Genomic DNA, 15,700 nt, shown 5'->3' with positions numbered 1-15,700 from the left:
TGTTTAGCCTCCATGTGTTTGTATTTTTTACAGATTTTGTCCTGTAATTAATATCTAGTCTCACAGTATTGTGGTCAGAAAAGATACTTGATATGATTTCAGTTTTCTTAAATTTACCAAGGCTTGATTTGTGACACAAGATATGATGTATCCTGGAGAATGTTCCATGAACACTTGAGAAGAAAGTGTAATCTGCTGTTTTTGGATGGAATGTCCTATAAATATCAATTAAGTCCATCTTATTTAATGTATCATTTAAAGCTTGTGTTTCCTTATTTATTTTCATTTTGGATGATCTGTCCATTGGTGAAAGTGGGGTGTTAAAGTCCCCTACTATGATTGTGTTACTGTCAATTTCCCTTTCTATAGCTGTTAGCATTTGCCTTATGTATTGAGGTGCTGCTATGTTGGGTGCATAAATAGTTACAATTGTTATATCTTCTTCTTGGATTGATCCCTTGATCATTATGTAGTGTCCTTCTTTGTCTCTTGTAATAGTCTTTATTTTAAAGTCTATGTTGTGTGATATGAGAATTGCTACTCTAGCTTTCTTTTGATTTCCATTTGCACGGAATATATTTTTCTATCCCCTCACTTTCAGTCTGTATGTGTCCCTAGGTCTGAAGTGGGTCTCTTGCAGACAGCATATATACAGGTCTTGTTTTTATATCCATTCAGCCAGTCTATGTCTTTTGGTTGGAGCATTTAATCCATTTACACTTAAGATAGTTATAGGAACATACCTATAGGAACATAATAGGTATGTTCCTATAGGAACATAATAGGAACATAGGAACATAGGAACATAATAGGAACATAATAGGTATGTTCCTATTACCACTTTCTTAATTGTTTCGGGTTTGTTATTGTGTTTTCCTTCTCTTGTGTTTCCTGCCTAGAGAAGTTCCTGCCTAGAGAAGTTCCTTTAGCATTTGTTGTAGAGCTGGTTTGGTGGTGCTGAATTCTCTTAGCTTTTGTTTGTCTGTAAAGGTTTTAATTTCTCTGTCAAATCTGAATGAGATCCTTGCTGGGTAGAGTAATCTTGGTTGTAGATATTTCCCTTTCATCACTTTAAATATGTCTTGCCACTCCCTTCTGACTTGTAGAGTTTCTTCTGAAAGATCAGCTGTTAACCTTACGAGGATTCCATTAAATGTTGCTTTTCCCTTGCTGCTTTTAATATTTTTCCATTGTATTTAATTTTTGATAGTTTGATTAATATGTGTCTTGGCGTATTTCTCCTTGGATTTATCCTGTATGGGACTCTCTGCGCTTCCTGGACTTGATTGACTATTTCCTTTCCCATATTAGGGAAGTTTTCAACTATAGTCTCTTCAAATATTTTCTCAGTCCCTTTCTTTCCCTCTTCTTCTTCTGGGACCCCTGTAATTCGAATGTTGGTGAATTTAATGTTGTCCTAGAGGTCTCTAAGACTGTCCTCAATTCTTTTCATTCTTTTATCTTTATTCTGCTCTGCAGTAGTTATTTCCACTATTTTATCTTCCAGGTCACTTATCCGTTCTTCTGCCTCAGTTATTCTGCTATTGATTTCTTCTAGAGAATTTTTAATTTCATTTATTGTGGTGTTCAGCATTGTTTGTTTGCTCTTTAGTTCTTCTAGGTCCTTGTTAAACATTTCTTGTATTTTTTCCATTCTATTTCCAAGACTTTGGATCATCTTTACTGTCATTACTCTGAATTCCTTTTCAGGTAGACTGCTTATTTCCTCTTCATTTGTTTGGTCTGGTGGGTTTTTACCTTGCTCCTTCATCTGCTGTGTGTTTCTGTGTCTTCTCATTTTTCTTAATTTACTTTGTTTGGGGTCTCCTTTTTGCAGGCTGCAGGTTCATACTTCCTGCTGTTTTTGGTGTCTGCCCCAGTGGCTAAGGCTGGTTCAGAGGTCTTCTGCCACCGTTCCGTAGGTGTTCTGTAGGAGGTGTTCCACTTGTAGATGTACTTCTGGTATATTTGTGGGGAGGAAGGTGATCTCCACATCTTACTCCTCTGCCATCTTGGAGCGCTTTAGCCCAAGCACAGTCAGGAAGCCAGGCACCTTTAGCCTCAGTTTGTCAGTTGGGGAAAAAAGGGGAGGTGAAGACTCACTATCCTCTTCCTCTAGCTGGAACTGCTTCGCCCCCGGGGGCTGTCTCCAGGGCGCAGCACAGCAGAGCCTAATGCCTGTTAACTTCTACTTATCAAAGGTTTATTCTATTGCTGTTCTATCTTTAAAGTGGAAAGTTTGTCCTTTAGAGTTTTCAGTCATTCTGTTTTTCAAATATAAACATTTAAGGTTAAACGTTTATCCTTAGTATTGTTTTGCTGCTTCTTATGACTTTTGATATTTTATTTTTGTCATCATTTGGTTCTAATTTTTGAAGAATTTCCATCATAATTTCTCTAACCCATAAATTATCAGGAGGTTTGTTTTAAACTTTCTAAAAAAAGATTTTTTCATTTAACTTTCTGTTATTTTTTTCCAGACTAATTGTTGTGAATGTTTTCACCTTAGGCTTGTTTTGCCAGTTCTACAAATTTGTATCAATTGATTCATGCTATATGTAAGTTTTTTTTGTTAGGCTTCTTCCACTCAGCATTATAAATATGAGATTTATCTACATTGTTGATTGAAAGAGTAGGTCATTCCTCTTTATTGCTAAATTATGTTGCATAAATAAATCACAATTTGTTTATCCATTGCCTGTTGATGGACATCTATGTTGTTTCCAGTGTTTGGCTATTGTTAATAAAAAATGGCTATGAACATTTTTTCACACATTTTTCTGTTGAATGTTTTCATTTCTCCTGGACAAAATGGAAATACTGAGTTGAAAGAGAAATGTATTTTTAATTTTACAATCACATCCCAAAACTTTTTCAAAGTGGTGTTATGACTTTACATTCCCACCAGCAACATTAACAAAGTTCCAGTTGCTCATTTGTGCCAACATTTAGTGTTATATTTGGTTGAATTTTGGCTGTTCAGTTGAATAGAGTAGTATCTCGTAATTTAAACATGCATTTTCCATGATTACTAATGATGTTGAGCGCTTTTAAATGTGTTTATTAATTCATACATCATCCTTTGTGAAGTACCTATTCAAGTTCATTTAAAAATTAGACTGTTTGCTTTTTTTTTTGAGTTGTAGTTCTTTCTATATTCTGGATACAAGTCCTTCATCAAGCATATGATTTGTGAATATTTTCTCCCAGTCTAAAACTTGCCTTTTCATTTTCTTAATGGTGTACCTTTATGAACAGGCGTTTTTGATTTTAATAAAATTTAACGAATAATTTTTTGGTTATTGATTTCTGTATCTTGTCAAGAAAATTCTTGCCAATCCCCAAATCATGATGATGTTCTTTCATGCTTTCTTCTAAAAGCTTTATAGTTGTTGGGTTTTTTTTATAGGTAGGTGGTACATCTTTATTAAAAAAAAAAAAAACTTCTATTTGATTGACTTAGAAATAATCACTTACAAATTAAATATTTCTAAATATCAAGGTAGCTGGCTAGAATGAACTTTAGGGTCATGTGATCTAGTAAATATTTAATTTTGAGTCAATATCTGGTATTAAAGCTAGCTTAAGCTTGTTGGTTTAATCAATACAGATATATCTTACTTTTTAATTTTTTTTTACATCTTTATTGGAGTATAATTGCTTTACAATGGTGTGTTAGTTTCTGCTTTATCACAAAGTGAATCAGTTATACATATACATATGATCCCATATCTCTTCCCTCTTGCATCTCCCTCCCTCCCACCCTCCCTATCCCACCCCTCTAGGTAGTCACAAAGCACTGAGCTGAACTCCCTGTGCTATGCGGCTGCTTCCCACTAGCTATCTATTTTACATATGTCCATGCCACTCTCTCACTTTGTCACAGCTTACCCTTCTCCCTACACATATCCTCAAGTCCATTCTCTAGTTGGTCTGTGTCTTTATTCCTGTCTTACCCCTAGGTTCTTCATGACATTTTTTTTTCTTAAATTCCATATATATGTGTTAGCATACAGTATTTGTTTTTCTCTTTCTGACTTACTTCACTCTGTATGACAGACTCTAGGTCCATCCACCTCATTACAAATAGCTCAATTTCGTTTCTTTTTATGGCTGAGTAATATTCCATTGTATATATGTGCCACATCTTCTTTATCCATTCATCTGATGATGGACACTTACGTTGTTTCCATCTCCTGGCTATTGTAAATAGAGCTGCAGTGAACATTTTGGTACATGAGTCTTTTTGAATTATGGTTTTCTCAGGGTATATGCCCAGCAGTGGGATTGCTGAGTCATATGGTAGTTCTATTTGTAGTTTTTTAAGGAACCTCCATACTGTTCTCCATAGTGGCTGTACCAATTCACATTCCCACCAGCAGTGCAAGAGCGTTCCCTTTCCTCCACACGCTCTCCAGCATTTATTGTTTCTAGATTTTTTGATGATGGCCATTCTGACTGGTGTGAGATGATATCTCATTGTAGTTTTGATTTGCATTTCTCTAATGATTAATGATGTTGAGCATTCTTTCATGTGTTTGTTGGCAGTCTGTATATCTTCTTTGGAGAAATGTCTGTTTAGGTCTTCTGCTCATTTTTGGATTGGGTTTTTGTTTTTTTTGTTATTGAGTTGCATAAGCTGCTTGTAAATTTTGGAGATTAATCCTTTGTCAGTTGCTTCATTTGCAAATATTTTCTCCCATTCTGAGGCCTGTCTTTTGGTCTTGTTTATGGTTTCCTTTGCTGTGTAAAAGCTTTGAAGTCTCATTCTACAGATTCAGTGCAATCCCTATCAAACTACCAATGGCGTTTTTCACAGAACTAGAACAAAAAATTTCACAATTTGTATGGAAACACAAAAGACCCCGAATAGCCAAAGAAATCTTGAGAACGAAAAACGGAGTTGGAGGAATCAGGCTCCCTGACTTCAGACTATACTACAAAGCTACAGTAATCAAGACAGTATGGTACTGGCACAAAAACAGATAGATCAATGGAACAGGATAGAAAGCCCAGAGATAAACCCACGCACATATGGTCACCTTATCTTTGATAAAGGAGGCAGGAATGTACAGTGGAGAAAGGACAGCCTCTTCAATAAGTGGTGCTGGGAAAACTGGACAGGTACATGTAAAAGTATGAGATTAGATCACTCCCTAACACCATACATAAAAATAAGCTCAAAATGGATTAAAGACCTAAATGTAAGGCCAGAAACTATCAAACTCTTAGAGGAAAACATAGGCAGAACACTGACATAAAAGATCCTTTTTGACCCACCTCCTAGAGAAATGGAAATAAAAACAAAAATAAACAAATGGGACCTAATGAAACGTCAAAGCTTTTGCACAGCTTTATAGTTTTAGCTTTTACACTTGGATCTAGGAACCATCTGGAATGAATTTTTTGTTTGGTATGAGGTGGGATCAAGATTTTGTTTTAAATGGATATCTAGTTGTTTCAGAACCATTGTTAAAAAGTAGTTTCTGCATTAAATTGCTTTGCTGCCTCTGCCACAAATCAGTTGGTGATATATATGTGCTTCTGTTTCTAGGCTCTATTTGCTGTACTGATCTATTTGCCCTTATGCTAATATCACAAGGTTTTGACTACTGTAGTTTTATAGTGAAACCTGAAGTTCAGTAGTGTACATCCTTTGTTATTCAAGATTATTTTGACTACTTTAGGTCCTTTGCATTTTCATGTGAATTTTAGGTCCGTGGGCCAAGTCTTCTTAAAAAAAAGTATTGAGATTGGACATCTCTGCCTTTTTCTCAATATTAGGAGTAAAGTATTATACATTACTGTACTTTTCCTATATGCTCTTTTTCTTATTATGGTGGTTCCCATCTATTTCTAGTTTGCCAAGAGTTGGGGGTTTTTAAAATCATGAATGGGGGGGTGCATTTGGTCAAATACTTTTTCTGTATCTAAAGAGCTGATCATATTATTTTAGTCCTTTATTTTGTTAATATGGTTTATTATCTTGATTTTCATGTTAAAACAACCTTGTATTCCTTTGATAAACCCCACTTGTGATGTATTATACTTTTTATATAATAATGGATTTTATTTTCTAGTATTTTGTTAAAGGTTTTGCATCTTTATTCATAAAATTTGGTCTGTAGTGGTATTTTTTCCCTTTGCTGTTTATTTTTTCCATTGTCTGCCTTTAGTATTAGGGATATATGGGTAAGACCATAAAAGTGATTTGAGAAGTATTCCATTCTGTTTTCTCAATAAGTCTATTTAAGATTGATACTCTTCCTTAAATGTTTTATGATACACTAGTGTTCTTCTGGGACAGGACTTTTATTTGTAAGAAGATTTTAAAATATAAATTATTTTTATAGATAGAGGGCAAATCAGGTTTCCTATTTCTTGAGTCAGCCTTGGTAAGTTTTGTTTTTCAAGGAATTTGCTCATTTCACTTAAGTTGTAAAACTTACTGGCTTAAGTTGTTCATAAGTCTTTATCATCCTTTCAAAGGTCTGCAGTATCTATAGTGATATTCCATCTTTCATTCCTGGCATTGGTAACTTGTAACTTCCTTTTTCTTGATTAGTCTTGCTAAGTGTTTATCAATTCTATTAACTTTTCAAACAACAAAATTTTGGCTTTGGTAAAATTTCTCCATTGCTTGTCTTTTTTATTTTATTGAGTTCTGCTCTTGTTTTGACTTCTTTCCTTCAACAACTTACTTGGCTTTAATTGCTCATCTTTTTCTAGCTTCTTCCAGTAATTAGCTTCTTCAAGCTAATTTTCCTCTAAGCACTGCTTTATCTGCATCCAACAAATTTTTTTTTGTATTTTGTCATTTAGTTCAATTTTTTTTCTAGTTTTCCTTTCTGATCTGTTATTTAGAAGTGTATTTAATTTTCAAATATTATGTTCTAGATATTGTACTGTATTGCCTTCTGATATAATTCCTTGTGATCAAGGCTTCAGTCATCTGAAATTCACTGAGACCACCATCTGTGGTCTGTCTTGGTAAAGGTTTCACATGCATTGGAAAAACGGTTCAGTGTAAATGTCCCACAAATGTCAGTTAGGTCAAGGTAGTTGATATTGTCATTCAGTTCTTCTTTTCTTACAGATTTGTAAAATATATCAATTCCTGAGAGGTGTTAAAATATCAAACTGTTACTGTGACTATATCTATTTCTCCTGTGGAAAAAGAATGTTGCCTGCCCTCAGCCACTGCACACCCCCTCTCCCCACCACCACGAGGGCATACCCTGAGGGGAATTCAGGATGGAAGAAAAAAGTTAAGATTCTGTGATCTGGATACTGGCCCTAGGTAGTTAAGATGCATATCTAAGGAATGATTTGTGAGCCGACTCTTGCATCTTCCCATGCACAGAAAAGCACTAAAACCATTAGCTTGAAGTTTTTGTGATCAGCAGTAATCTTTCAATGTTTGACTACATGTTCTTTTCAGCAAAAACTCCTATGTGTTCTGGCTCCACCCTCACCTCTTTGGAGGAGTTCCTCAGAGCTATATGAGAAGCTCTCGGGCTATAGTCCTCAGTAAGGTCCCCAAATAAAACTTAACTCACAACTTTTAGGCTGTTTTTCTTCAGTAGACACTCCCTTTAATTTCAGTTTTTGCTGTGCATTTTAAAAGTTCTACTGCTAGGTGCATAGCCATAATTGTTATTTCTTACTGATACAGATTTTTCCCTTTCCCTAATCATTATGCAGTGCTTTTTAGACTTGTTAATATTCCTTTGTCTTAAAAGTCTACTTTGCCTGATTTTAATCACTCCAATTTTCTTATGATTAATTCTTGCACAATGTATCTTTTCCCATCCATCTTCTTTGAAACTATTTGTATATCCATTTTCTTTGAAATTATTTGTATATTTGTGTTTATTGTGTGACTCTTCATTTTTCAATTTGACAATCTCTGCGATTTAATTGGAGTGTTAAAATAATTTAAAATAATTACTGGTATCATTAGATTTAGTGAACAACCTTGGCTTGTTCCTGTCTTAGGAGGAAAGCAGTTTTCGCTTTTTACTTACATGTGTTTTCTATTTTTCTCATCAGTTTTTGTTACTGCTACTCTTTCCCTACCTTTGGTTAATCAAATATTTTCCAGTGTTTGACTTCCATTCCTGTAAGGGGCTCCAGCTGTTATCTTTTTGCATTACTTTTTACTGGATGCTTTAGGCATTATAACAGGCATCTTTAATTGACTTCAGTCTACTAAGTATTACACTACTTTACATTAAGATTTCTGAGCCTTGTAACAGTATAGTTCTATTTACCCATAGTCTCCATTATACAACTCTGGCAGACAGGTCCTTTTAATCTAGGTGGTGTACAGGTATGGTTTTCTATTTTTGCTCCTTGAGCCAGTGCACGGCCTTTGGAGTATTCAAATTGCAAACACAGAAGCTAAGGGAATAGAGGTTTGACCAAAACACTCAACAGTATTTATTCAATTTTTTTCTTCAGTTTAAAAACTTTCTGTATGAAATTATCTATGCATCCAGTATCAGGATACCAATTAACTGACAGTGAATTGTGCAAACTTCTTCTGGTCCTTGCTTCTAATGTAAGGAAAAATCTTATTTGAAACATTTTAATGATTACTTAATTTTATTCCATTTTTCCCCTGCTTTATTAGTCACTACCAAGATATTAATAATATGTTTTGAAACAACAATTTTAGAGATTTGCCTTTAAAGTAACCCAAACCCAGTACCCACAGTGATATGAAAAGGTATTATCCCAGGTGTTTAAAATTGTTCTTCACATTTGTTCTTCCATTTCCTGATGGAGTGAAAACAAAATTGTTTGATAAAAGCTACTGTTTACCAAGACCTGTTTGAAACACTGAATGCTTCACATGTACCATCTTAATTGTCACAACACTGAGGTTAAGTACTATCCCCCATTTCTGGCTGAGTAAACAGAATAAAAGTTCAGGAATTTATTCAAAGTCCATAAACATCACTAATATTCAAAATTTATGCATTTTTTTTACGATCTTTCTATATCCTTAGCCTGCACTCTTAAACAGGTTATATACTATCTCTATGTGGGTAAGAGGGGAAAGTAGATGGGAACTTCCAGGACAGATCCTTTCATCTAGGTTTGTAGTTAAAAGCACTGAGGAGAGGTTGAGGAACCCACTTGAGTAAATACAGGAAACTTAAAGGCTGTCAACTAAGAAGAAAACTGAAAAACTAAAAAGCAGCTCTAAAAACTCAAACGCAAAGAAGTCTTGGGTCATATTCAGAGGAGCAAAAGGATTAAAGCAACTTAATAAACACACCGAGGGCATGACTACTTAACCAGAAAACTACCATCCCTAATATGTGAGCTGCTCAGTTGACATTACATTCAGATGAGTATTATTAAAAACATGGGGAGATACAGTGTTTAACAAAAATTGGTTAAATTTTTATGTGCATATTCAAAGTGTGAAACTCACTTAAGTGACACATCATGTTTCCCATTAGTTGGCTATATCAAGTTCGTGAGACTTCCTCCTCCAAAATAGTTCAATAGATTTATGTTAAAGACAACATGTGTATTGAAAGTAGCAATTTTATTTGAGTTAAAATTATTTACAAAAACCCAAAGACATACTTCATGAAACTGGTACAAACTAGTTTTTTCCTGCCGTTGGCTTTTGCTCCAAAGATCACAGCTGAGAAATACTGTATAAAATAAAAATAGGATTGGATTCAAAAAAGTACTCTACCTTCTAATTTCCGATTGATAGTATTTACAGAAATATTTACAATGGAAAAAAAGGTTACTTTAAAACTTTAATTTGCAAGTCAGCCTCAAGTACCCTAAAATGCAGAGTTCTCTGAGGGTTAAAAACACACAAATGCACTGCGGTTGGTGAGGTGATTTCTCCCCCACCACTCCCCACCAAAATCTGCATCTCTATCAGTGCTTGACAATTAGTTATTATTTAAAAAACAAAACAAAAAAACTGTTAAACACTGAGGTAAATCAATTCTCAAATGATTACCAGTGTAACAGAAAAATGTAGTTCGCCCTGATTGTTCTTATCCAAATGTTTTATAATACCCCTTACCATCTGCCACAAGTCAGTTTGATCAACACTAAAAATCTCTTCCTAAATCCAATGAGTAATAAATATCAGTGTATTTTAAAATAATTTAACTAATTCAATTTTATGGATATCATTTACCAATAAGCTTTTAAAATAGTTTGCTAAGCTAGCTTTTATACTCAGGGCAAATACAACCTCAATCTTTCCCAAGTTACACTGGCATACTATGCTCTTACAAGGTGATGGGTGGGGTTTGGGGTGGGTAGGAGGAAGAAGAAAACAATTTGACTGGAATCAGTTACTTCCTTATAGATTTCCCAACAATCTGCATTATCAAAAATAGGAAGACAATAAAAGGCAGCCACTGCATTAAAAAACATTACAGGTGGCACTGATCCAAGAGCCCCAATTTGTCACTTTATACAAGGAAATAACAAAGTCTAAATGGGTAAAAATTAGACTTTCAGCTATTTTCCCCAATACACACCAAACTAATATTTTTATGGCTTCAAGTTTTACAAATCCAATGAAGAAACATAACTACCTGAAAGGTATTTTAATGTATTAAACGAAATCTCTGGAAAGCCTGTATTCAGGCCTGATCAAGAAAAAAGAAAAAATGTATTAACCAGTGGTCTGAACAATAATTAATATAATAAAAATTTGCAGTGTTGTGAAATTAAATACATAAAATGTGTTTTGTGTGTTCCAAACAACACACTGTTCTATGAACTAAAAGAATCTGAATGAAAAAAAGGATCTTCTCTAAACCAACAATTTAAGGCTTTGCGTTTATGCATTTGATCCTGTCACTCTTATAGAAGAATATACATGTTATCTGGAAACATGAATTCTACATTGGTGTTTTAGCTTACTTATATTTACTGTACTGAACATTAGAAAATATATCTAGAGAGTTCTCCCTCAAAACTTAATCATGTTTCAAGAGCCTCCCCTAACATTAAGGGTAAACTACCCTGGGTTTGTCTATTTTGCTTCATCCTTTTAACAGGGCACATCATCTTATATTCCCTCAAACTGTTATTTGTTTTCTTGCGTCTATAGCTATGACTCATTATGATATGATAATGAATATGGTCATGGTCTCAAAGGTGAAAAATAGTTTTGACAACCCAAACCAAATCAAGAATAAAAAAATATACTATTAATCCCTTGTGTCTTTGGATTCCATCTAATTTTAAATATAGACAGTAGTTCAGGGAACAACAACAAAAAAAATTCACAAAATTATTAAAAGCTTTATTTACGATCGGAATCATTCAACAAAAAAGCAAAAGCAAATGAGCCTGAAAAAGGAACTAAGCTGTTGTCTAGAATGTCCCCAGAACATTCGATACCTCAGTAGCTAAGCTGCCTTTGCACCTGGCTGGCATGACAACAGTGGCTCAACATACACAGCAGTTGCACTAACAGCAGCACAAATTTTCCCCTTAAAACTTGCCCAGAATAAAAGCAAGAAAACAAGGGGAGAGTATAAATTCTGCCAAAGTGTGTTTAAATACTGTGTGGAACTGTTAACAGCCTGAACCTTTTCCCTCATTTTTGATAGTTGCAGATTGATGTAGTAACTGTCATTTAGCAAATGCAGAATGCATGACGAAGAAGAAATCAGGTGGCCTTAAAAATCCACATATGAATGATACTGATGAATGTTCTTGGTATATCTTCAAGGACTTCTTTCGTGACTTTTCTTTGTCTAAGAATAGCTCCAGCATTACCGAGCACCTGAAGCAAAGGTAAAGCAGCTAGCAATGTTCCAAGTATTCAATCACTCTAGAGATAGATTTCTGGCCTGTGGTTCCAACAGCACACTGAAAAGGGGAGGATTTGAGGTCGGGGTGGGGGGGGGGGGGAGGAAGTAACAATTAATATTTATCAAATTTTCAAAAGTATTGAATAAGAGCTTAAATTCTTTAGCTTTACTAAACCAAACAAACACTATGAATCAAAACAGATTAAACTGTGGCTTTGATAATACAGTATCAATATATTTGGCCATAATAATTCAGTTATCTTAAAGAAACAGAACACAATTATTAAGAGAATCTTTTTTTTTGCTTCTATTCACTATGGCCAAGTATTTGTATTTCTACTGTCATTAATGTATCATAATTAAAACCACAGAAGCTGCAATAGAAGCCACTTACAGTAAGATTCATGAAGCTCAGGAATTTTTTGAGCATCTCTGTCATTATTGAAAAGTCCCCTTCTGGCAGATACTCACGCACAGTGGTCACATTGATCTGAGGAAACATGGAAACATTGATCAGGTGACACAAACCATAAGCTTGAACCTTGCACTGTGTTGTTGGTTTTGGCACACACACCCTATTTCAAACTTCTACAAGGTCCTTGAACTCCTTGTAGATAGTAGTTCAAGGACCTATGTGATTTCCTTTTCCACACTCCTTAATTCTGTAAGTGTGTGTGTCCATTCCCTACTCTATCCCATTCTCAGAAAGAAAGGAAAAAAGGTAAAGCTGACAAAGGCTACAAAGAAACATGTGCATGTTTACTTTTGTAAATGCACAGAAAGATGCCTGAAATAACAAAATGCACTGTTGAATGTGTGTGTTGGGGGGGTGAAGGGTGGTGGAGATGGAAGGAGATGGAGGGAGAGGGAAGGAGTACAGACTTAGAATGTATCCAAAAAGCTGCTTAGGAATACAAAGAAAAAGATCAAAGAAAATTCTTAGTGTTCCTATGTAGGCTAGGAATTAACTGTATCTTTCCAAAGATAATATAATATTATCTATGAGAAGGAAAATGTAGGCAATGCCAGGAGAGAAGATTAAAATGTTTCCCTCCATTATTACCAAGAAGCAGCCAAACTATATATAAATCAATTTGTTGTAAGAAAAATAGATGGCCTGCTTTAAAAACTGTTTTATTTCAATATATTTTTTAAATGCTTTAAGCATTTTAAGCATAGCTCTTCTAAGGAGGCTCACCTATAATAAAAAGCACATACAAAAAAATGTTGTCCCGAGTTTTGGGCCACAAGATGGGGAGGAAGTGGGAAGCTTCCGATTTGACTTTTGTTGATGGAGGCAGGGGAGGAAAGAGTACGTATTATCTCTTAGGAAATTTGCAACCAATCCCCTCCTTCCAACTTTAACTGCTACTGGGTTAGATCTTGGAGCTAAAATCTTTAAAATACTTATATTTTTTAAATATACTGAAAAGTGGAGAGTATGTTATAAGGGCAATAGCTATGGTAACTAACTGCAGAGGTAAAGGAACGCTGGATTTAATGACATCTTTAACCAGTTTCTAGGAAAGGGACATGATAGCACCGTGGTGGGAAGAACAGTGGCTATGTTGTCTATGAAGAGTGCTCAATAGAAAAGTGTACTTCTATCATTCAGAATAAATGATGAGATCCTAGATTTTGAGTGAAAGCCCTCAACAACCCAAATCAAATCCTTTTCTATCAACACACTACAGAATACAACATAAAAAGTAGCTGAGGCATAGGAAGGAGAGCCTGAGCAATTTTTTTTTTTTGGCCGCGCTGCATGGCATGTGGGATCTTAGTTCCCTGACCAGGGATCGAACCCGTATCCCCTGCATTGAAAGGTGGATTCTTTACCACTGGACCACCAGGGAAGTCCCTGAGCATTTATTTTTAAATAGTGTGCAGCAGGTATAAAAAGAAAAGGTGTGAAATGGCATGGCCTATTTGGGAAATTTAGAAAAAGTACCCACAGGGTATGACAGATTTTAATATTGGATCAACTATACTTCAATAAAATAAAATTTAAAATAAGAAAAATTGGAGAAGCATTTAAGTTTGGAGTCTTACAGTAAACAAAGTCATCATTCCCTAAATGATGGTGAGTCAGGAAAGACTGATGAGAGAGGAGTTACATGATCAGATGTGCTCTTAAGGAAGTCAGCTATGGTGGCAGTGTGCAGGATTTCAGGAATGGAGAGTGTCGAGAGCAGCAAGGACAGAAAGACCAGAGAGAAGACTGACCATTGCAATGCACCAAGATGTATAGTGGGTAATGGAAAATGACACCAGAGTCTCCTGGGCTTCCTAAGCATGTTGTCCTTTACCATAAAGCAGCACTTAACTGCATATAACCACCTGCTTTCTTGTCTCTCCTCCACTTAAACATTGGGCAAACCAGTTTCTTTCAGATTTTGTGGCATCAGCTAGCTCTTTGGGGTTATAATCATAATGATTCCCAAGGCAACAAAGACATCCTGGGCTCTATGAATTCACAATATTGTTTACAACCTAAGAAACTTATCTCTTTAGAGACAGGAGAGAAATAGACAAATAGGAAATTATTAACATGGGAAAGATGGCCCTAAATAAATCACACCTGATAATTAATTTTAAGAATGATTATTTAAGAAAGAACATGATTGAAACCAGGTGTATACAAAATACAATACCTAAAAATCTTTAAATTTAAATAGCATACCCATTGTTTTTTTCTTTTGAGGGGGCGAGGGAGGAGTCTTCCTCCTTCCCTTTGCTTGGTATGTGTTTCTCATTTGTCCTTAATCTCCGGATTTTAAGGAAATAAGGAAAAGAGCTGAGCTGAAGGATTTAGGAAAAGGAATAAAGATTTGCAGAGACTGCAGAGCCACAGTAAGAACTCTGGTCTTGATCCTGAAAGCAGCTGTGCCAGCAAAGGCCACAATGAAGTGGGCTACTGTGTATTTAGATCTGAGCTGTCTATAATATAAATATGGAAGAGATGAACAAGAAGGATTCAGAAAAATGCACAGGACTTAAGACAGATACAGGGCAATGCAGAAAACTCAATGGCAAAAATGAGGAAATAAGGGTAGGCTGATAGAAGCCCTTCATATCATAATTATGTTCTTCTAATCCTCCTATACAATACATCTCCACTCTTTCTTGCGTCCTGAATGCCCTTGCTTGTAAGGGAAAAAAACAACTCCTTTTTTGGTAAAATTTGGCTCTTCTACTGGGCCTTTATGTTAAAAAAAAAAAGAAAAAATCCACATGTCCCCGATTTTAAAGCAGACTGTCTGAACAGCCAGAACCTGTCCACTTTTGTGCTGATCCAGCCCAATTGTGTAGACACTCACATGCTTCTCATAGTTACATAATGATGATCTAAATCTCACATAGTAATCCCATTTTCCCGGCCAGTGAGTAGATCAAACAAAATCATGTGAGCTAATGTTGGCCAAGGTAAAGGGAAGTCTACTTTTTGCAGTGGGTGTGGAGAGGTCCTAGAGAAAAGAAACCATTGCTCTTACAAAGAAACAAAGAGGCCACGTTCTTCTGCTGGACATTATTTAACTAGATGAGACACATAGCCAGAGTCAGCATAGGGCCATGAAGAGAGCTAGCAAAGGATAAGACAATATGCAGAGGACAGCAGAGTTTAAGAATAGAAATTATGAGTCCTTGATGATATCACTGAGGCTAGACTTTTCCACCTTAAGTCAGCTGAGTGCAGGTTTTATATGATGTTCTTTTACTTCAACCAAAGACATGTGAAATCATTCCTCCATCAATCTGGAACTTACTCATCAAACCTAATATACTCTTACTTTGAAATGCACCTTCTAAAGCTCACCAAATATATAAATGTTTTTAGCATGAGGGGAAATAAATAATAATTAGGTAATGATGTGAAGTGATCG

General features: G+C 35.4%; 1 protein-coding gene across 2 annotated transcripts in view; it reads right to left on the bottom strand.

The window, feature by feature from the left end:
• Window positions 1-9,543: 9,543 nt before the first annotated feature.
• Window positions 9,544-15,700, bottom strand: part of WAPL (WAPL cohesin release factor) — a 76,742-nt gene continuing 70,585 nt past the window's right edge. For both annotated transcript variants that reach the window (XM_060034669.2, XM_060034670.2), the window contains exons 18-19: window positions 12,211-12,306; window positions 9,544-11,874 (exon numbers count right to left, since the gene is read on the bottom strand). In XM_060034669.2, coding sequence (XP_059890652.1) covers window positions 11,809-11,874; window positions 12,211-12,306 — 162 coding nt within the window. In that variant the 3' untranslated portion in view covers window positions 9,544-11,808. The remainder of the gene's footprint in view (window positions 11,875-12,210; window positions 12,307-15,700) is intronic.

This window comes from Delphinus delphis, chromosome 16, assembly GCF_949987515.2.
Source record: "Delphinus delphis chromosome 16, mDelDel1.2, whole genome shotgun sequence".
Lineage (NCBI taxonomy): Eukaryota > Metazoa > Chordata > Mammalia > Artiodactyla > Delphinidae > Delphinus > Delphinus delphis.
The sequence above is the reverse complement of the archived record's forward strand: the minus strand, read 5'-3'. Positions and strand labels throughout refer to the sequence as shown.